General features: G+C 42.2%; 1 protein-coding gene across 2 annotated transcripts; it reads left to right on the forward strand.

Annotated features, from left to right (window-relative positions):
- Positions 1-225: 225 nt before the first annotated feature.
- Positions 226-21,567, forward strand: IREB2 (iron responsive element binding protein 2). Of its 2 annotated transcripts, XM_053988511.1 has the most exons (22): positions 226-305; positions 914-1,003; positions 4,081-4,246; positions 5,377-5,514; positions 7,534-7,755; positions 9,346-9,415; positions 10,429-10,612; positions 11,187-11,326; positions 11,707-11,878; positions 12,967-13,067; positions 13,505-13,621; positions 14,727-14,886; positions 15,670-15,805; positions 16,396-16,480; positions 17,088-17,244; positions 17,512-17,636; positions 17,943-18,047; positions 18,319-18,461; positions 18,905-19,052; positions 19,142-19,264; positions 19,792-19,977; positions 20,593-21,567. In XM_053988511.1, the coding sequence occupies exons 1-22, from the start codon at positions 287-289 to the stop codon at positions 20,701-20,703; spliced, it is 2,898 nt and encodes a 965-aa protein (XP_053844486.1). In that variant the 5' UTR covers positions 226-286; the 3' UTR covers positions 20,704-21,567. The 2 variants fall into 2 exon arrangements, with proteins under 2 accessions (XP_053844486.1, XP_053844487.1); XM_053988512.1 differs by lacking the exons at positions 226-305; positions 914-1,003; positions 4,081-4,246; positions 5,377-5,514; positions 9,346-9,415 and having other exon boundaries at positions 7,737-7,755.
- The last annotated feature ends 904 nt before the right edge of the window (positions 21,568-22,471 follow it).

A 22,471-nucleotide genomic window follows, 5' to 3' on the forward strand; every position in this document is an offset into this window, starting at 1 on the left:
GCCACGCCCCCTCGCGGCCCCGCCCCCGGCGCGTCCCGGCCGGCAGCTCCGCCCGCGCGCTCGTCATTGCTATCGCGAGAGCAGCGGCCGCCCGCTCCCGGCTACTTCCGCCCTCGCCGCGGAGCTCGCGCGATCTCGCGCCCTCTCCTCCTGGGCAGGGCGCGCAGTCTCGCGAGAGCGGGGCGTGCTGCGGCTGCGGGGTGGGGCGCCGGGCGCAGTCTCGCGAGAGCTGCCGGCCCGCCGGCGCCCCCCGGCCCGCTCCCTCACGCTGACATGGTCGCCGGCGATGGACCCTCCCAGAACAGGTCGGTCACTGCGGGGACTGCCCCCCCCGCCGCCCGCCGGGGCACCGCGGCCCCGGGGCATCGCCTCGCCCTCTTCGCCGCCGAACGGCGCTGTCCCAGGCCACGGGAGTCCGTCCGCGGGAGAGCGGCCCCGTCCCCGCCCCGCTGTCTGCTCTCTCCCGGGGGTTATTTATTCCGAGCACCTAATGGCTGCTCCGACCTTTGTTTCTGTGTCTTGTTCCCTTGACGTTGGCTTGGCAGTCAATGCTTTGTGCTTCCTGCCGTATTAAAACCCATGTCTCTTATCTGCGCTGGTGAGGTGTCTTATCCTGCGTGTAGATGGCGAAGTGAGACAACAAAGGTCAGGTGTGTTCAGGCTGTGCTGGCGACCTGCATTGACCTGCATGTACCTACGATTAGCGGTGCTTTTAAAACTCACCTTAGTCACACATCTGCATCACGAGCTGTCTCAATCCATTTAGAAACCTTTCCATGTTGGCTCCAGATAGAGTCGGGAGGAACGTTATTTCTGGCAGAATCAGAAGTGAAATCTCTTTTTGTGAGTCCTCAGTCAGCGCTGAAACCACCCGTTGTTTTGTGGCTGTAACTTTGTTTGTTTCGTCCCGCAGGAAGCCCTTACCAGCCCGCCATTGAAGCTTTGGAAAGCCACCCAGAGAAAAAGTTTTACAATGTGTCGAAGCTCGGAGGCGCCAAGTATGGTACGATGCTGTCCGGGGGTGATCGGGGTGTACAAACTGCGAACTGCACCCCTGGTGCCCTGCGGCGGCAGGAGGTGCAGGGAGCAATTTCTGACGGGTGCGTTCGGAAGCTGATTATATCCCGATTTCTTAGTGCTTTATGGAGTTTGCAGGGGTAATACCCGTAGGGTTTTTTTTTACTAAGGGAGAAAGTGCAGGTGTTTCTGCAGTTTTCTACAGTATTCCAAATCAGAAGAATTACTCACTTTTGGGGAAAAAAAAAAAATGAAGTGACAACTCCTATTTAATGCTTCAAAAATAAACGCAGCTTTTCCTGTAGTTCCGTAGAGCTTCATGGTGTTCTAGCTCCTCCTCCCCAGCAGCCTCACATAGTGGGTGCCTGTCTGTCAGAACACGACTCCTGCTGCAGGGTGAGGTTTTGTGGTGCTCTCGCTGTTGCTTAATCTCGGCTTGTCATTAGCATGCAATGGCTGTCTGTGCCAGTGAGACCTTCATCGGGTCTCTGTGTCCAAGTGCCTTTCACAGAGCTGCACGTGTGGTGGGAGGGGAGCCCACACGGGGAGGGAGCTTCGCTCGGTGCCAGCTGGAACAGGCTGTAGTCTTGCAGGTAATCAAAGCATGCTGGCATTATTCTCTCCCTTTGTCTTCGTGTTAAACTGAAATACTTATATGGGCTGCTTAGTAAAGGCATTTCAGCTATTTTTTTTTCAGTTTTGCAAGATCTGAATTCTTTTGTATTCACAGAATTTGTGCTATTCTTCTTGAATAAAAAAAAACAACAGTGGATATTTCACTTTAAACCCATATTTGAGCACAATTATTAACTCCGTGTTGTTTAAAGAGAAGGGGAGGGAGGCACAGTGTCTGCTGAAACTTTGTGCAGCAGCTGTGTGCTCTTGCAGATTTCCCCCGCCTGTAGTAACAGAGTCAGTCTTTCAGATAAGCACACATGGAGGAAACAGTGCTTGGCCCAGTGAGAGGCAGTGCTGTGCTAGTCACAAACCCAAGCAGTTCTACAGCAGTTTTGTGAAACGCCTCATGACAGGAGTGGAAATAAAACAGTATACAACTTTCTGCTAAAATGTGCCATAAAGCTTGCAGTAGCAATGGGTATTCCTGAACATATTGTCAGGAGTCCAAACAGACTGCACTAAGAGGGTCTTTGTCTTCCAATAGAAACTTCTGTGCAGAAGCTGGAAGCCTCGTGTTAACTTCAAGGTAGCAAAGTACTAAATAACATCTAGACACAGTATGGGACAGCACTGGTAACAAATTGAGCGTCTGGAATTGCTCACTGCGTTTGTTTGAGTTTTACCTGTCTGGCTGTAATTTGACATTAATTGCCGGTTGATATTAATCAGATTACTAATGTAAATGTTAATTGGCTTAGTTACCAGTTTTCTAGTGTTTTAAGACTTATGGGGCAAATGAGAAGAGCTCAGAAGGATTTAGGGCAGAGAGGACGTGGAGATTTAGACCAGGCTCTTGCATGGGCTGGAGCTCATGTGGGGAATCTTCCATGGTTAAGCTGTGCCAGCCTGGGAGGACAGAGATTCCACTGCCTCCCGTGACGCTGTGCTTAACCGTGCTCCTGTGAGCTGCTTTTCCCTGGTGGCCGGTCCCAGTTATCCCTTCCTGCCCCCTGGCACTTCAGCGACGCCCAGCCTCCCCTTGGCTGCAGTCCCCGGGAGGCGCTGGGCACTGCAGCCCGGTCACCATCTCCCGTCCCCTCGGGGGAGCCAGCCCAGCGCTGCCTGCAGCCCCCGCGTGCCACCGCAGTCCCGGAGCCTCCTGGAGGGCCCTGTGCCGGATGTGATCTCCTTTCTGGAGCTGTCCTGTGCCCTGCAAGCCCCAAACTGCTCTGAGTTGCAGATAGGACCTGCTGGTGCCTCGTGGAGAGAAGCAGCTGGTGCTGAGAGCCCCTGGGGCAGTGAGATTTTTAACCCACAAGAAAGCAAACAAGTTCTTCTCTGGGAATCTGGCTTTTAAATCAAGGGAGTGGTGGCATGAAGGTTCATGAGACCTTTTGGATGACATCTTTATACTCAAACTTATTCAAATCTTAAACTCAAAATAGTGACTTGTCTAATTAGACAACAGTGGATATTATCTCAGAAAGACACAGTGAAAACAGAGTCAGCAAGTTCTGTATTAGTAGTTTGTGACCAAACCATTGGATTAGGTTGTGACCACTAATTTTTTTTTTATTAAAGCCAGAACTTAATTGTTTCACCTTCCTTCAGCTAATTTTTTTTAGGATTTCTCACTGTTCTTGTGAAGCTAGCTGCCTGCTTGAATTATGCTGAAAATAGTGGGATTTGAGGGAGAAATGTCAATCAGTCTTGATTTTTTTTTCTTTAGTGGTTATTTTGTTTTGTTTGCAGTGAATAGTGACACTGGGTTTTTTTATTTTTTCTCTTCATCTTATTTAATTTCCATTTCCCCTGTTCTTCTGTGAAGGAAACTGCTGCTTGTCTGTACCTTGATTCATATCAGTAGCAAACTAACTTAAGCTGTATTTAATGAAATGTTCTTTATATTTTAGGGAGTATGTTAATTTTGATAGAGGTGCATGGCAGAATAGTTTCTGGTCTTTGTATCACTGTTTATTAAAAATAATATTCTGGCATTGGTTGATTGGTATCTTGAATTATGGAAAGGCAAAAATTACAGTTAAAATGGTTTTCCATATTCCAGTAGTTGTTGCTTTTGTCCTGCTCTGATCAATAATCCCAGGACTATATTCCTTGCATCTCTCCCCTGCCAGCCTAATATGCCTTATTAAATATCACTGTCTGATCAGTGTACACAAGCCATTGGGATCTCCCATTAAAGTCCCATAGGATAACACATCCATGCATACATTTTGCAACTCTGTTCCATATTGTGTAGGGAAGATCAAACCCAAAGGCAACTGGAAAAGCAGGCTCCTGAAGCTCTCATCCTTCCAAACCCTAGGAAAAAAAAAAAACCAAAAAAAAAACCAGAATTCCTCAGAAATGTGAAATTGTACTTTTAAAGAACTGTGTAAGCTGCAAGTGCTGTGCTCATGGGGTCTGTCCCTTGCCTCACCCCAGATACTCTGCCTTACTCCATCCGAGTGTTGTTTGAGTCCAGTGTCCGTAACTGTGATGGCTTCTTGGTGAAAGAAACGGATGCTATGAACATCTTGGACTGGAAAACAAAACAGAACCATGTTGAAGTGCCCTTCTGTCCTGCCAGAGTTGTTCTTCAAGACTTCACGTAAGTGTGTGGGTGTGTGCAAAACCCCCAAAAGAACCTGTGCAAACTCACTGAATTTGTGTTGAATTCTTTGGTGTGAGAATAAATCACACCTCTCCTCTTGATACCCAGGTAGAAACCCATGCACTGCCTCTGCTGTGCAGTAGATTTCTCCTGATAATTCCATATGATGCCAGGGTAGGAGTTGCTCTGTAGGGTACTCTGGCTTTGGGGCAGGTTGGCGAGGCTGAAACTGCAGGCCTGCAAGGAGCACTTTACAGGATAAGAGCCAGAAAACAAAGGGAAACGGTGATGTTTTGGCTGGAGCCAGATGGTTGATAGTTCACACTGTCACTGCCAGTCCTTCCTTGAGATAATTGAGGATTAGATATTGCTTACTCCGCAATGAGTAATCCAGTTGAATCCATGCATAATGCATATCTAGAAAAAGCAGCTTCTTAGGATGTTAACTTTCTTAGTGATTTGACTATGGTATAGCTAACAGGGCAGCCCTTCAGCAATTTGCAAATATTCCATTTAAGCTGTCTTGCTGACTCTCTGTATTTATTAAGAAGTGAGATAATTAAAAAAAGGAATTGTGATGATAATAAAAATGAGGTAATATTTGCTTAGCAGGCAAAACCAATAAGATTTATGTACTACTGTGTTCTGTAAACATTGCCTCTGTCTGTTTTGTACAGCAATAAAATATTGTGAAATGCTACAAGCTTCAGAAATGGCTCTGTTAGACGAATGATACACGCTGAGGTGTTAAATGTATAGCACGAGCTTTACTTGCATAGCAAGGTCCTGTTGTAAAGGTAAGGAGTATCTAAAGATCCCTTCTCTACTGAAGTACCATCACGCTTGAGCAAAGCAAGACACAAGAGGAGCGTGGTTATCTTTGAGATGGTCCCATGTTCTTGTTTGGTACGTTGCCTTCAGACACGCTGTTGCGCATTGGGAAGGGTGTACCAACTCCAGTGACTTCAAAAACGGCTCAAGTCCTTTAAAGTTTAGAGAATAACAGGTGTATTTTCTGAAATAGGATATAGCTGCTTCTAGACTTGGATAAAATGAAAAAGAAGTTTGTGCATTTCAGTGAATTAACGTCTCATGATGTTTTACTATTTTGCTTTTCTATCTGTCAGTGGAATTCCAGCAATGGTGGATTTTGCTGCCATGAGGGAAGCTGTGAGAAATGCTGGAGGAGATCCAGTGAAAGTCAATCCTGCCTGCCCAACTGATCTCACTGTTGACCATTCTCTGCAGATTGATTTCGGCAAATGGTGACGTAGTTTTTTAAATTTTATTTTTACAAGTGATACATTTTTGTCTGGCACTGAAGTGTGGATTCATTTAGGTCTTGTGACTATCCCATCAAATCAATTGCCATATGTGATCCCTAAAACAAGATGTGGTAGTATATGAAAAAGGGCTGGATAAAAATGGATAAGCACTCTTGAGGGAGAGAAAGAATGTTTGTGAGGTCTTATGGGTGAAGCTGACTGATAATCCAAATTCTGGGCAAGATTTTGCTGAAATAACAGGATCTGGCATGGTTTCCAGAAAATAACGTGTATCAAGAGAATGAGGCAGAGGGCGTTTGTTGTTTTGCTTTGCTCTGATTTTGTTGTTCAAGTTAAACAGAACTTTGTTTCCAAACATGGCTGCCTTGTCACAGCTCCAGAGAAGGGGCCTGCAATTCTGCTGGGCATTTTAAAAGACTGTCATTGTAGCCCATGGCTTGTGACTAGTCTGGGTTTTTATGGGCTTTGATTTAACACCACGTAAATGAGGCTGTGGATATTTTCAGAGAGAGAAGTACTTGGAGAAGTCTGGAAAAGTAAGGGAACTGGATAGCTACCAGCGTGGTTTTCTTTGTCTGACAGGCAGTGGTGTGATGAATACAGCCTGGGGCTGCCTTTGCTAGAAACATAAATACTGCACAGGAGGAAAAACTTGGAGCTTTTGTTTAGTGCTTGCTGAAGTAAATACTAAAATAGTGCAGCTTCCCTTCACCTTGTCCCCTGCCTCTCAATTGTGGAGCCTTCCAAAATGAAGGCAGAATTGCATAAACTGCTCAGGCTCTTTGGAAATTTTAAAAGTTCATGGGGAAAAAGCCCGTGGTCAAAGGACATGGGTGTGTGAGTCATTTCTGTCAACCTTCCAAATACAGGATTTCAGTTTGCTGAGTAGCAGAAGAGCAAAAACTGCGGATGATCTGTTGTCCTGCATATGTGTTGTGTCAGTTCTGTGTTCTGTCCATGCCTGGGTCCAGAGGGACAGCTGATTCCTTTGCAATTAGGCCAGCCTAAAATTATCAGGCAGACCAAGTGTTGGCAAGAGGTCTTCGCGTGCTGCTTTGTAATGATAAATCCGGGCTCTGGAGCGTTCCTTTGGAAAGCTGTGGGGGCTCAGCAGCTGCTGGCCTGTGATAAGAAACCCGTGTCTGCAGGGTGGTTTGTGCTGCTTTTATAGAGAGCTCCCATCTGTGGGTTACAGCCTGGTGGGCTGCGGTGGGATTTAGACAAGGTATCTGCTGAGGCCAGGCAATGCCCTGCACTTGGGATAACTAAGGATCTGGCTGTGTTACTGAGGCAGAAGAAAGCAGTGGCTTTAACTGCAGTTTTGTGATTTAATAATTAGGGAGAGAGGTGAAAGTCATTAGTTTTTCACAATAAGCTTTCTTTGCTCTCCTGCAGAGACCGAATGTTGCACAAATAGAAGGTAGTGTGCTATATGGACTTTATTTTTTAAAAAAATCCTGGTTTTTCTCTCTTTCTTCTGACTGGCTTGAATATTGTGTACAATTTATCTGTACATTCAAGAATTTGTATAAAAAGCCTAATTATGATCAGGTTATGTTTATTTCCTTGAGAAAGCTTTGCCTGCAATCATTCCTCTGTGATTTTAATAGAACACGTACAGCACTAAGTTCAGTCGACCATTTGTATGAGACTCTACCCACATCTTCCAAGTTCAAAACTCTGGGTTCAGCCTTTGCAATGCTGTTTAGAAAGATTTCTGGTCTGTTGTGAACAAATGGAAGGAGTTGTTTGGTGTTAATCTTTCAGACAATCCAGTTCTGTTCACTTCTTACCACACTACATTACTTAACTAAGTTTATCCAGCGATAGTTTACTTGGCAACAGGATTGTAATAAAATAACTCTCTTTTTTCCGATACTGTTTTATAATCTGTCGAAGGGATTGCAAAAAATACCAGCAGGGGTGGGAAGGTGCAGGGTGTGTGCATGAAGAAGCGCATTGCCGGTGCCTCAATGAATGCTGTGTTTGATGTTGCAGTGCAATCCAGAACGCTCCCAACCCCGGTGGGGGCGAGCAGAAGCCACTGGCCAGGCTGTCCCCGCTGAAGCCGCCGCTGCGGAAGCTGCCCCCGTGCCGGGGCCAGGGCAGCTGCCAGGGCTCGTGCGGCGCAGGCGAGGCCGGCCGCAGCTCGGGACCCTTCTCCGCGCAGATCGAGAACACCCCCATCCTCTGCCCCTTCCACCTGCAGCCTGTGCCTGAGTAAGAGAGCTCCTTTGCTAAATTGCCTCGTACCTTTGTGTTGTGGAGCACTGCCTGTGACAGCTCAGGGAAATGGGACTTGTTTTTTTTTTAAACATCCTTCTGTAGTTTTCACCCATGCCACAGATAAGTTGTTTCGGTATCTAGAAGTAGGTCAGATGTAGCAGACAAGAATTAGTCTGCAAATTTTGCTTTTTACAAGAAGAGCTTTACTGAACACTCTGCAGATGGCCCCTGTTGGCTCATGGGTGTGACTTTTAAATTAAATATTACTACTTCTCTCATTTCTTTACAGCAACAATTAGGCATAGGAGTAATTCTCAGTCTGTTGCAAAGCAAGCCTGATTGAGTAACTCAAGGAAGCATGAGTTTCTTTCTAAAAGTAACTCATAGATTTTTGTAATAACTTTTCAGAAGTCTCTTGCTCTTAAAGAACTAAGAACTAGGCTATACATCATCCCCCAGCCTGTACAGGATCTCACAGCCGATCTGTCACTGAGTTGAAATTCAGTAAATATCCTGCCCGTGTAGTAGCCCAGGGGAGCCTGTGCTGTGTTAGATTTCTGTGTTAGTAACAGGGCGTTGCACACTGTTCCATCTATGCCAATTATGTGTAATTGCCCTCCTTCAGCTGCTGCCTCTTTGTCTGATGGATTGCTGAGATCCCTATCTGCCTGTGCTGGACAGGTGTACAATTGAAGAGCTGATCAGATCTGTATCCTACAGTGATAGTGTGTGGAATGCTGTGGTAGTGTTATGGATGTGGAAATGCTCCTGCTCAGTGCAGGTGTAGGAATGCAGGAGTGACATTTTCAGCAGCAATGGTGTTCTGACAGCACACCAGCTGTGGTATTTATGAAGCTGCAGGGTGAACGCTGACTGTCCCTCGGGGCTTGGTGAGGCAGGAGAGCTGCTGACCTGCTGCAGAAAAGAAACAGAAGTGTCATGACTTCAGAGTGAAATACACTTCTAAGAATTGAGGACTTCCTTCCTGGTATATAGCAAGTGTGTTCCCTTCCTCATTCAGATGCTCAAAGCAGAGGTTATTCCTCTTAAATTATGGATTACTCTGTTACAAACAAATATCAGTATCTTAATAAATAACACACACAAAGAAAAGATAGTTCATTTAATGAGACTGTACTGATGTTCTTCTTGTGAAGAAAAACTTGTGGCTTGGAGGGAAATATAAAAATGGAGGATAGTTACAATTGAACTAATGAACATCGTGGTTCTTTAATGTATGGCGTTTTGAGATGTGCAGGCCTGTGAGTTAACTGATAGGGAGCAAAAGCTTCTGTGTATTGTAGTACATGCTTGGAATAGATCTTTCAAAGTATTTTTGAGATCACGCACTTTAGGCAAACCATACCTAGAATAAACAGGTTCTCAGACACAGCACATATGAAATCAGCTATTTCTCATTGTTTACAGAAAGCTTGCTGCAGGGAAGCAATTATCTTTGTTCTAATAAACCTCTTCAAAGACTCCTGCAGGCTTAAATAAGTCTTTCATCAAACAAACTACAACTTGTTCTTGTGTAATTTGAAATAAATTATGACAGTACTTGTAAACTTGTTTTCTTCCTAGGCCTGAGACAGTATTGAAAAATCAAGAGATGGAATTTGGCAGAAATAGAGAGAGGCTTCAATTTTTTAAGGTACGTCTGTGTACCTGCAGGCTTTGTGGTTTGGGCTTTTTTAAGAGTCATTTGTCCACTAGTATTCAGGTTTAGGTGATAAATTAAATGTAATCATTTGGAAATGTCAAATTTTCAAATCTGAATTTAAACAAGAGAAGAAAATTGACTTTCTAACTTGAAAGAGTTTACTCTGATTTGGTTCTTGTCAGTGGGGATTTATGAAGCACTGGTGTTTTTAATGCCTTTCATGAGCTCAGTGCCTTAGGTCACAGTGGGTTTCTGGCTGAAAGGGTCATTTATCCATAACTGTGTTAACAAAAGTTCATGGAGTTGGAAGTGTTGAGTAGAGACCAGTGTTCAGATACGGCTGCTCTTAAACTGAGCAGCAGAAGTCCTGTGGTGAACATCAGCTTCTCTGCTGCTGGGCAGGGCTCTGCAGCATTCCTGTTTGATCCTTGTCCTCTGTTTTGATGTGGATAAGGAATTCACTGCAATGATCTAAAACTCTTTTCGTGGATGTAGACTAGAGGTTCCTTTCTGAAAGTTGCAAATTAGCTTTTACATTACTAAAGAAGGAAATGGCCAAGCTGAATCTTGTTACAAGTTTCCGTGTCAAGTCTATTAAATGTACCATCCTGAGTTTGCAAGTGGTTTCAAACCTAAACTCAGTTATGCTACAAAAACAAATTCTGCTATAGACACAAGTGCTTAGGTTCTGTTGTCTGATTACCAGTTTTAGGTGGGCTTGTAATCAGTTGTGTGAACTGGAAGGTAAGAGATTTCTGCAGCCCCACTTTTGAAAGGGGCATGAATTACTGATTCAGCCTTCAGAGGAATTCAGTGAAAGCTTTTGTTGATGGTTAAGAATGTATCCAAGGGCTCTGTTTGACAAAGGGACAAAAGCCACTTAGATAAATAGCAAGGACTCCTCTTATTGTGTGTTCATTCTGTCTTCTTAGTTATGTTCTGAGAATTGAATATAGCTTTGAAAAAAATGCAACTCTTTTATTCTCCTTTTGGAAAAATTACAGTGGAGTTCAAAAGTTTTTGAGAATATTTCCGTAATTCCACCCGAGATTGGAATGGCGCATCAAGTGAACTTGGAATATTTGTCCCGAGTGGTTTTTGATGTGAAAGATTTCCTGCATCCCGATAGCGTGGTTGGCACAGACTCGCACACAACCATGGTAAATGGCTTGGGTATCTTGGGCTGGGGTAAGTATGCTCAGAACTTCATTGCTCTTGGAAAGGCAACTAAAGCTTCACTAAAAAATATTTCTTCCCACTGGGTGTCTGTATCTCAAGCATAACAGACTGTCTTGAATTACTGCTTTGAATCTTTTTTGTCTACAAGTAATCTTGAATAACATTTCTTTCCATTGAGAATTGTAATTAATCTCTTGTAAGTTAAAGAGAAAACAACCCAAAACGAGCTGATATTCAAATAGGTGCTGTTTGTACAGCAGAAATTTGTGTGGAAGTTTCTTTTCTCACAGAAGATTAGTTTTAGATATAAAATATTTTCTAGTTGACTGTGATGTCTGACTTGAGCAATAGTCTTCTTGATTTTATTTTTGATGTGCAAATATTTAATGGAACTTCTAAATGTCTTGCTGTGTCCTTGTTGGAAATGGAGCGATGCCCTTCATTTGTGAGAGAAAAGCAGCAATATGTTTATCATCATGAGTCTTTAGGCTTAATATAGCGGGGTTTATTATTTTTTGGGGCCTGAACACACGGAGTGTAGGTCGGTGAAGGTGTGACAAGCCGTGTCCCACTCTTCCTGCAGGCGTCGGGGGCATTGAGACGGAAGCGGTGATGCTGGGAATGCCGCTCACCCTCACCCTGCCTGAGGTGGTGGGCTGTGAGCTGACAGGCACGGTCAGCCCCTTTGCCACATCCATAGATATCGTTCTCAGCATCACAAAGGTAAGAGTTCAATGCCTTTTCAAACAACACAGAGATTAATGCAAGTACTGCTAGTGTTGCTTGAGAAATGAATTAAGTGAGGGGAGTGTTTTTAGTACACCTTTAATCATGGCAGTGCAGAAAGGTACAAATAATCTCTAACCATTTTTATTTGCTAGTCCTTTGAAGTAGTGGGTTTTTTTCCTTTCCCCTCTATAATGGTTTGCTTATAGACCCTCTTTAACCAAAAATAATTCATAACAATTTTATATTTTTTTTTTCAAACATTGGCTTTAGGGTTTCAACTTTTTGTTTTAAATGCTCATGACTTGTGAATTGTAACAAGCACAGCTTGCACTGTACCTCTTCGTATACCAGGTATTGTGTGTTCTTTCCAACAGCATCTTAGACAAGCTGATGTGGCTGGAAAATTTGTGGAGTTTTTTGGGAGTGGTGTTTCCCAACTGTCCGTAGCAGACCGAACCACAATAGCAAATATGTGTCCTGAATATGGTGCTATTCTGAGTTTTTTCCCTGTTGATAATGTGACATTGAAGCACTTAAAGCATGCAGGTAAATATTAAACTAAAGCAAGGATTCATTGTAATTGTGGTTTTCAGTTGTGGTAATATGTTTTTTGCTCTTGAGAAAAAACTCAGTGTAAGAACTATTGAGTTTTTGCTTAAAACTCCTTAATTGTTATGTGGTGCTTTTCTGCAGAGTTCTGATGTGGATTTAACATGTAATTAGACTTGTGCTTGAGGTTTGTGTCCAGTCTGGTCCATTTGTCTAATGCCTGATTTACCAACGTGATATTGCTTTTCAACATCCAGAGTCCTGGATGGTGGAAGTGTATGTAGGCCTATAAAAATATTAAGGAAGTTTTCACTTATTTTGAAATATGTTTGGAATGTAAGTCTTCTTGATTTGAAATTAATCCAATAACCACCTGGAGATTCCCTGCAAAATCAAAATTTAAAATTATTATTATTAATAAGTGAAACTGCAGAACAAATCTGAACATGTCTCTGATTTTTCCCAGTGGTTTATGTTTCCCTTTGAAGTGCATGATTTCACTGGCATCTCAAGCTAAGCAAGGAGGATGTCAGTTCCTTATCAAGCTACTGCAAACAGGAAACCACAGGGTGGCAGATGCCAAAAAAAGCTCATTCATGAGTGAGACTTTCTGAGACTGAAAACTGTCACTTTCAAATAAGAGTTAAATGCCTTCAATGGCAAACATTTTTGTCTGATCAATGCAAAGCAAATGAATGGGTTTGGAAGAGTAGGCAGCTACACTGCCTATTGTCAGCTAAGCACAGGGGCTGTATTAGACAAGGAAACCCTAACATGGAAAAGCCTCATGGACTTCAGGGACACAACTGTCAATTTAGTAAGAGTTATCACTGCTAGAGCTGGAATAGCTTATTTTGTTCCTTGACATAAGAAGAAAAGTTAAGATAATTTAGAAAAAAAATGTAATAATTTATAAATGTTTTCATTTGTGTGTCATTCCTGAATAGAAGTTGGGATATGGAAGTGGTGAAAAAAAGCACTTTGAATATTACACTTAAAGCAATTTGAATGTCTGTAAGTTGTGTGATTTATTTTATTTATGTCTTTAATGTAACTTTTCTCATGTTTGACATGACCTTCCTTAGGTTTTGATAAGGCCAAGCTTGAAGTCACAGAAGCATATCTTAAAGCTGTGAAGTTATTTCGAAATGATGAGAGTTCTTCCAGAGAGCCTCAGTATTCCCAGGTATGCTTGAAAGGAGTTGTTTATTTGATTCTCATAAATAACTACAGATGATTTCACAGTCTCGTCTCCCACTGTAACTTTCATTGCTTTCAGCAAAGTTGTTTTTATTAACTCTGAGTTTTGAGAAAGCAGAGTTTGTAAAATGTAGAGGGGGTGGGGATAAGAAGGGAAGCACGGTAACATCATGTCAATACAGATACTGAATTCCAGTCATCCCAAGGACTGTGAATGGTCATAAAGTTACAGATAATGTTAAAACATTTGGAATAAGAGGAATAGCCTCTTGAGTGAGAGGTGTTGAAAATGGAATCCCAGAGTTCTAAATGTCTGAGAACATTTAAATTTGGAACAAGAGTTCCTGGGTGTCTCAGGAATATATTCCATGCACTGCTGGGCTGGGGTTGGTAATGCCTGCACTTTGTTTCTTGGTTTCTTAGGTCGTTCAAGTTAGTCTCAGTTCTATAATTCCATATGTCAGTGGCCCCAAGAGATCCCAAGATAGAGTGGCTGTTAATAACATGAAAAGTGACTTCCAAGCCTGCTTAAATGAAAAGGTTTGTATTGCTGATGCTCGCTTCAAAAGGTATTTCCTATCATTCACATGAATAAATGTTGTGTTACCTTTTCCTTGCATACCTACTGAGCCCTCCTTATTGCTGCACAACTGCTTCTCCAGGGTGTTCTGTTCTTGCTTGACAGGCACCCCAAGAGTAAATCATAGGTGTGTTTGGCAGGAACATGAGTGTCCCAAAGTCCTTAACTTCACAGTTTAGATTGCTAGGGAGAAGGAACTTTAGGTGGTCCATAGTGTGAGCTTAGCAAACATTTGCACATTTTCAGCGTTTTTTAAAACAGTCTTATATTACTTAATTTCCATAACAGAACTTACCCTAAGAAAACTCATCACACCTTAAAGAAGATGCAGAAAGACTGCCAAGATTTGTAGCTGAATGTTCTGGGTTCTTGCATTAGCAAATGATTTTTCCTTACAGCTTAATTGGTCTTCACAGAGTGAAGTTTTTACTCTGAAGGTACTGGTTTTGGTTAGGGATATCCATGGGTACCTGAAGAGTGCAGCTGATACAGGAATGTACTTTCATTTTCATTTCATTTATCATTAATGCTCAAGACTTACAGCAGTATTAAAAACAGCTTGTAATGAGGCCTGTGGTACTGTGGCTCAGTTGTGCTGGAAGGAGATCATAGCTGATGGTGGAAGACAAAGTGTGAGGTTGAAAGAGACCTCTGGAGGGTGTTTGAGTGCTGAAGAGCACTCAGGTGAGTGTGGAAAATGCTAATGGACCTACTCTAGTTTAGTTACCACGCTCTTGCAATTAAAATCTTGGACGTGCTTCTAATTCAGGAACAAGTATTGTGTGGATTAGACATTAAGGGGATGTTCTTCAATGTATACAAGGAAGTGAGCTGTGGAACAGCCACACACTGACTGACGTTTGTTCACAACTGTTGCAAAGTTAAAGCTGTTGTGAAGGAAGAAGGCTGAGACCCGTGTACAGACAGAGGGCTGCTTTTAAAATCATGTACGGGTTCCTAGTGGCACAGCTGAGTATTATTTCAAAACCAGTGTTCACTTGGTCTTGCTGTAATGTCATCCTTTCTGTACTGCAACAATTGCTAACATGTATTTTTGTCACTCAGTCTGGTGTTAAAGGGTTTCAGATTGCAGCTGAGAAGCAGAATGACATTGTGCCTGTTCAATATGAAGGAAATGAATACAAGCTGTCCCACGGCTGCGTTGTCATTGCTGCAGTCATCAGCTGTACAAACAATTGCAATCCATCTGTCATGCTTGCTGCAGGTATGTTGGGACCAGACAGCTCAGCACCTTAATGGTGCTCCCATGCTTCACAGCCCTCACCTTCACTTTTGTAGGTTCTCTTTACAGGTTTGAAACTGCAGACTTAGCTTGTAGGTTCTGGCTGGGTTATATATGGAGAGTTGCTTTTCCATAATACAATCTTAAGTTTGTCCCATAAAGCAGCATTAAGGAGAGGAATTATAAAATCTATACACCTGGTAGTATAAGAGCAAGTAAGCAGGTCTAGGGCTCCTGTCAGTGCACAGTGGCATAGCTGATGCAGGAGGTGGGCTTTAGCTTCCAGCCTGTCCTCATCCTTCGTGAGCTGTGATGCCACAGCCAGCACAGAAACTCTGTGCTGCTGAGCAGTTGTTCTGTCATTGCTTCAGGGGTATCTGCCATACCTTTGCAAGCTGCAGATGTTTTTGCTGGAACAGCACATCTGTCAGACCTTGCTCTCCTCTTTTTAAGATCCTCTGTGGCCAAGGTGAGCTTCCCCTTGGGGCTGAATGGATTGGCACTGTGAGCTAGAACATGGTAAAGAGATTTGTCTTGGAGAAAGTAAAATGGGTGTCTACCTTCCAGAAATGGGAATAAAATTCTACATGGTATTATGCATTAAGAAACTATTCAGGCCATTGCTTGAATAGTTTAATAAACTGAAAGTTGTCTAATCCGCTGGGGGTTTTTATGCTTGATTTAACTCAGGTAGAAGCATTCAGATGTCCTGTGAAGGGACATGCAAATCATAATCTGTGTCCTTTTTTCCTTTTTGTTTGGTAGGACTGCTGGCCAAAAAAGCTGTTGAGGCTGGCCTCGTGGTGAAGCCCTACATCAGAACAAGTTTATCACCTGGCAGTGGCATGGTTACACATTACCTCAGTTCCAGTGGAGTACTGCCATACCTCAGCAAGCTTGGGTAAGGCCTGGCTCGGGGTGAGCCTGGGCAAGTGATGCATATGGGGGTTGTACAGCCTGATAAATAGGATTGCTGTTCATTTGGGGTTGGCTAATTCCTAACTTAATAGATTGCTGTTTTGATTACTTGCTGACTTAAAATTATTCTGCTTCATTGTATTTCCACTTCAAAATTTATGGTACGTAGCTCTAACACATCAGAGCTGGTTTTCCAGTCACAAATTACTTCATTTTAGGTGACTTGCAGGACAGGATGTATTGATGATGTATTCTTAAAGTGGAAGCTGGATGCAAATTTGTCAGGAGAAGTCTGTATTTGTCTTCTCTTATCATTGCTGCTGTCAAGGGTTGTTCTGCTGTCAAGTTAATGGTTTTCGTTGCTCTGTAACAGTAACAGAATATGTTCAATATTCTGTAACAGTGCCCAGCTGTGGTTTGCATCAGTGACATGTAGTGTCTGTTCTTCATTTTCTAAAAAGTCTTAACTATCAAGAGACAAAAAATTCTTAGGGATTGTTAATAAAAGAAAAAGCAGTTATGTTAACAAATGGCTCATGACCATGTGTGACTTGATTGGTTTTTCCCATGCAGGTTTGAGGTTGTTGGTTATGGGTGTTCCACCTGTGTTGGGAACATGGCCCCTTTGCCAGAAGCCATCAGGAATGCAATAAAACAGGTAAAGTTCTGGCTGGCTTGTTGAACACAGAAATGTATTTCTCACTCAGTTAAGCAATCGAGAAATACAGTAATCCATGCAAAATGCACTTCATTTTTTGTTTGGACTTAAGATGATATTGTTGGTGTATTTGCTTGTTAGAGGGAGACCATGCAAATTGATTGCTGTGTAAAATAAATGTAATAAATGGTATTTGTAGAATACAGTTATAAATGGCAAGATAAATTCATATGATCTAATCTTGCAGAGGATGCAATGTGTAGATTTTGTATCATAAGTGAAGAGGAGGGTATTAAAGAGCTGTGTGCTTGAATAGTTTTAACGAGCACTGTCAAAACAGCTACAGCTTTTTTCTCTTCTGAAGCAGAAGAAAAATAAATAAATGGCAGGAGAGGAGTTGAATGAAGTGACAGGAGAGCCTGTGAAAGGGTCAAAAAAGAAAGAGAGAAGGGTAGTGAGAGAAAGCAAAATGCCTTTCAGTTGTTATGTTAGAGTGCAAATATTTGAAGTGCAATGCTAAAAGCACATCTGACTTAGTCGATAGAAATAGCATAAGCTGTTGAAGTACTCCAAATGCTGGACCAGTATGTGTGGGCCTGCCTTTCAGGGTGATCTCATTGCCTGTGGGGTGTTGTCGGGCACGAAGAACTTCGAGGGCCGCCTGTGTGACTGTGTCCGTGCCAACTACCTGGCGTCCCCGCCGCTGGTTGTGGCCTACGCCATCGCGGGCACCGTGCACATAGACTTTGACACGGAGCCCTTGGGTGAGTGTTTTCCTGCAGCTTCTGTGCACGTGGGCACAGATTTCTGTGCATGATTTCAGCGCCCAGAGACAATGCATTTGAAGAGAAGGCACAGCCATATTTGGTTTGCTCGTGGCTAAAGCAAAGTACTCACTTAACTGATCAAATTTTTGCCTGTCTGGTACCATCTCTGCAGGCCTGAATATATACACATCTGTATTCTAATACAAATCCCAAGTCTAATAGTTCATTCTTCCAAACTACTGTTGTGTTTAAAATCTTACTCAGGCACTGGCTTTAATGGCAAAAGTATTTACTTACGAGATATTTGGCCCACCCGACAAGAACTTCACACAGTGGAGGAAGAGCGTGTGATATCATCCATGTTTAAGGAATTGAAAGAAAAGATGGAGGTAAGAGTGGTCTGTTCTACATAATTTAAAGGTTGCATTTCACTGTAGTTTTATGATATCTTGCAGTTGAATGTGATTGGTTTGCCGTTTATTTCTGTTATAGTAATGGAGGGCTTAACTGAGATGGGTACTTGTATTTAAAAGCGATTCCTAAGTAATGCCCAGTGATGTAACTTGTAATATGTAATAGAAAATTATTTACTAAATAATAGTAATTAATAAAATCACCAGTATGTCTTTAGTTTTTGAGTGTAAAAATACAATAAACTAACTTCTGTTCTTTTTGATTAATTTTCTTTTTTCTAGAAAGGAAACAAACGATGGAATTTACTGGAAGCACCAGAATCAACTTTATTTCCCTGGGATTTAAAATCTACTTATATTAGATGTCCTTCTTTTTTTGATAAACTTGTAAGTAGCGTGGATCTATCCACCAGATTATATGCATTGCATTTAAGTAAAGGAATAGCTATTACAGCAAAGCCTCAATGTTGAACTAACAAATTTAATTATCGCTCATATTTCTCAGTCTTTCAAATATTTGTGTCTCTGGAATGAGTGGGGCCTGTCCATCCAGGGGCCTTCCTATACTGCAGATATGTTTTATGTCTCTAGTTCATGGAAGAAAATGTTTAATGTTCCCTTTGTTCCCCTCTGTTGTTGTTTCCCCCCGCCCTGTCAGGCCAAAGAAGCAGTTCCACCACAGGCAGTTGAGAACGCCCACGTGTTGCTGTTCCTGGGGGACTCTGTCACCACGGATCACATTTCCCCTGCCGGGAGCATTGCGAGGAGCAGTGCTGCTGCCAAGTACCTGACCAGCAAAGGGTGAGCACTGCTGAATCATTGATTGGCATTGCACCTTCTCTAGAAATGTCTGTCTGCAGAAAGGAGAGACTACGTGTGGAAAAGCAAAATACTTAATCGATGTTCATAAATATGCTGGTAATGGTAAGAGGAATAGTAAGGTAGGCTGTTTCCTAGGCTAGTCTCCCCATAATTCTTCTGTGAGTGCCACACTGCTTCAGCAGTGCTTCATAAAAAAAATTGTAAAAAATTAATTTAAAATCGCAGCTTTCCTCACGAATAACCTAGCAGTGATTTGCACATTGTTCATGATTTAGGATAATTACTTTTGTTGGAGGTCCAGTCCTTTGCATCTTCCACTGAAGACTTAGATATGCGGCAATAATTATAAGAAAAAAAGTCATAACATCCTTTTAAATCAGATCATCTTTAACTGATTTCTTTCAATTTGCTTTTTATTTCAGACTCACACCTCGTGAATTCAACTCTTATGGGGCTCGAAGAGGTAATGATGCTGTGATGACAAGAGGTACCTTTGCAAATATCAAGCTTCTGAATAAGTTCATAGGAAAACCAGCTCCTAAAACAATTCACTTCCCATCTGGACAAACGGTAGGAATATATTTGTTTGCACAGCTACTCTGGAATGGGGAGTGCAGGTTTAGAACTCACTCAAATGGTGTCATTTTGTCATTCCACAGCTAGATGTGTTCGAAGCAGCAGAGCTGTACCAGAAGGAAGGCATTCCTGTAATTATTCTAGCAGGAAAGAAGTATGGACTGGGTAGCTCAAGAGACTGGGCTGCAAAAGGGCCTTTTTTACTGGTACTGCTGGTTTGTTTGGGTTTGGGGGTGGTTTTGTTTTTTTCTGGAAATGCCTAAAAACACATTGTGTAATTTCTTTGTTAGAATCTTAATGGCAGAGAATCACTAGTCAGGATAGATCTGAATTTCCTCATTATGTCATTTACTGTCTTGGATGCCAGACCTTGAGACAAATCAGGCATTTGTCTATGTTGACCTCTGTTTGGTCTCCATGAGGTGTTCAGTATCTCATTGTTGGGGGCTAATTTCCACTGATATTGAGAATATATTCCGAGTCAGCCATTGCTTCATGTCCTGTTAACCCCAGCATGGTCACTGTCTGTAACAAACTCCATTTCACACGGCATAGGCCTGCTCTGGCTTGGTTGCTTCCATCTAGCTGGGACCCTACTAAATGATGCTACCAGGGTACTGAAAGGACTCTGTGCAAAGCACTCTCTCTGCTCCTGAGTTGGAATTGCAAGATGTTGGACATAATCTGTGTTTGAAGGTTACTTCTGTGTTTCACTCCGCTTGTGTTTTTGCAGGGTGTTAAAGCTGTCCTAGCTGAGAGCTATGAGAAGGTTCATAGGAGTCAGCTGATTGGAATTGGCATCGCTCCACTTCAGTTTCGTCCTGGGGAAAATCCAAGTACTTTGGGACTCACTGGCAGAGAGCAATTTTCTATATTGTTCCCTCCAGACCTGTTGCCCAGAATGACGTTGGATATTAAGGTATCTTTGCAATATTTTTAATTTCTCTGTTGAATGTTCTGATGCAAAGGAAAAAAAAAAAAAAACAACCTTAATTATGATGATAGGAAGCAAAGCAAGAAAAGATTCTCTTGGAAGGTAAGCTTATAATCGTGCCTGAAGTTTGTCATGGCTGTTGTAGTTTCCCAAAGTACATATACACATGTTCTTTGTACACAGCTTTGTATGCAGCCTGATATTCTTGATCGTTCTCAGTGGTATTTTGCCCCTCATGGGCTCGGTCTTACGGTAGAGTTGAGTTTGTCTCTCATAAGTGTGATGATTTGAGAGAGGCTTCAGCTCTCCATGCTCTGAAACAAGCCCATAACACAGTTGGTGCCATCTTAGGGACCTGGTGTTCTTTGGTTACCAACAGGCCCCTGGCATGCTCCCAGCTGCATCTCAATTGCACTACAACAAGCCTGCCTTCCATCTGGCACCAGCAGGCTTGGGGCTGTACAGGCACATCAGAGGGCTGAATTTGCTTGTGTTCAACAAAACTTGGGGTTAGAATGTTGACTGAGAAATAAGCAAGGGGAAGTGAAAGCAAAGCTTAATTGGTTTCTTTTTTTTTTTTTTTTTTGCTTTTTTTTGAAGACAAGCACTGGAAAAGTATTCAGCGTGATTGCCTTGTTTGAAAACAACATGGAGATAACTTTATACAAGAATGGTGGAAGTCTAAACTTTGTGGCTCGAAGATTCTTATAGTAGCTACTGACTCTCTGGGTACCCTGCATAACTGGTAACTCAGCAAATGCCTTGTGTGAACCCAGGAATCTGTACTGTGGAACTGCAAACAGTCCTAGTGTGCTCAAAGTTACTTCGTCCATGGATGTAAAGATTGTGAATCATTGTAACTGCAACGAGATCCTTTCTGATTTTAAATAATATTCTAATGGTGCTATTAAACATTGCTAAAATCAACATGTGTATTGTGACAAGAGAGCTGTAAGTATGGAGGGGATGTTTTATCAGACCATTTTGTAAATAAACTATGCGAAATTGAAACTGATTGTGCTGAAGATTATTATGTAAGAAGATTTTCTGCAGTTGTTTCCACTCATTTTTTGCACCTGTAAATCTGTGTACTGCTGTTTGTTGGTTTAAGAGTAGCAGATGGCATGGAATCTTAAAGGCCAAACAGATTTTTTTTTTCCCCTCAACCAGAGCTTAAAAAAGATACTGAGTTTTCAGTTTCTTTAGGTTATGGGCTGAACAAAAAGCAGTCCACATGAGGCCCATGGTATCCTGTATCACAGATGTTGACTTCCTTACCTCTTTGGGATTTTATTTCCTCTGAATCGAAATTTAAACTGCTCAAGCTATGAAATATGTGAAATTCTGGGTGCTTAGAAATATGGGAAATATTTCTGCATTTAAAAACAAATCTGCCAGTTGTTTCATTCAGGCAGGTTAAGCTATGTTTCCTCTTGCCCTTCAATTGAAGTTTGTCACATCTGCTTCAAGGGGCGCGCTTTGTCGTTTGTGATGTCTGTTTTTATTGTGCTCTCTACAATATCATCAATGTACCTCCTTGTAATGTTTTAACCTTTAAAGCCTTTTAAAACATTTGCCAGGGCTGTTTCAATTCCTCTGCTTTAAATACAACCTGTCTAATACATTACACTTGTCAGATGTTCAAGAGCCAGGTGGCCACACTGCCTTTGAGTGCTTTCTCACATGCTGGCAGCTCCCAGCTCTTACAGAGCATTACCTTCTGAGGAGGAGCCCGGAGCACTGAACAAACCTGTCTCTCATGGCACTGTGGAATTGTGGAATTCCAGCTGTGGCTGAAAGTGTCAGCACGCTGAGGGTAAAGCCCCTGTTCCATAGCTCATATTGGCAGGAGATGCAGAGTTGCTGCAGCATGGCTTGTGTTCCCACTTCTCAGAGCTCAGGTGGTGTCTGAGCTGTGCACGTGAGTCTGCAGCTCCAGCAGGCTCTTCCTGTGCTCCTGTCTTGAAAAGCTTCATAACTTCACTTACAGATTCCGTAGAGTTTCATTTCTGCTGGAGAACAAAACTGCAATACTTGCCTATAAATTGTCAAGGTTTTGTTTTAAGGATTTTTGTTGTTGATAAATGTTGTCTTAAATACCAAAACATTCAAGAGGACTATATTAGCTTTATTTACATGTACTTTTATAACCAGACACTGAAATAGTTGACTTGTGAACTAACAAATGAACTGTTCAAATCTTTAAATAGTATGTTTGACATTCCTTTAAAAAAAGCTCTGAACCCAAAACACCCCAAACCTCTTGCATAATTATATCAATACAGTGTATTAATTTTTTGACAGTTCAAAAGCCAAACTAATTTGATTGACATAAATTTGATATTTATTTTTCTGTTTTGTTAGACAAAGTTCACTGAAATTTGAAGTTCTGTATAATCTGTTTTTATATTTCACTAGTTAGACGTGATTTTCTTTTAGGTGAGATGAAAACCATTCCGGTGGCTCCTGCCAGTTCTGA

Source organism: Vidua macroura, chromosome 12, assembly GCF_024509145.1.
Source record: "Vidua macroura isolate BioBank_ID:100142 chromosome 12, ASM2450914v1, whole genome shotgun sequence".
Classification (NCBI taxonomy): Eukaryota; Metazoa; Chordata; class Aves; order Passeriformes; family Viduidae; genus Vidua; species Vidua macroura.

What these genes read in the sequence shown, in the direction of transcription:
- IREB2 (XM_053988511.1), top strand. An exon ending in AATTGAAAGAAAAGATGGAG is followed by an intron (nt 17,637 to 17,942) that starts GTAAGAGTGGTC and finishes TCTTTTTTCTAG; the next exon opens with AAAGGAAACAAACGATGGAA. An exon ending in CTTCTTTTTTTGATAAACTT is followed by an intron (nt 18,048 to 18,318) that starts GTAAGTAGCGTG and finishes CCGCCCTGTCAG; the next exon opens with GCCAAAGAAGCAGTTCCACC.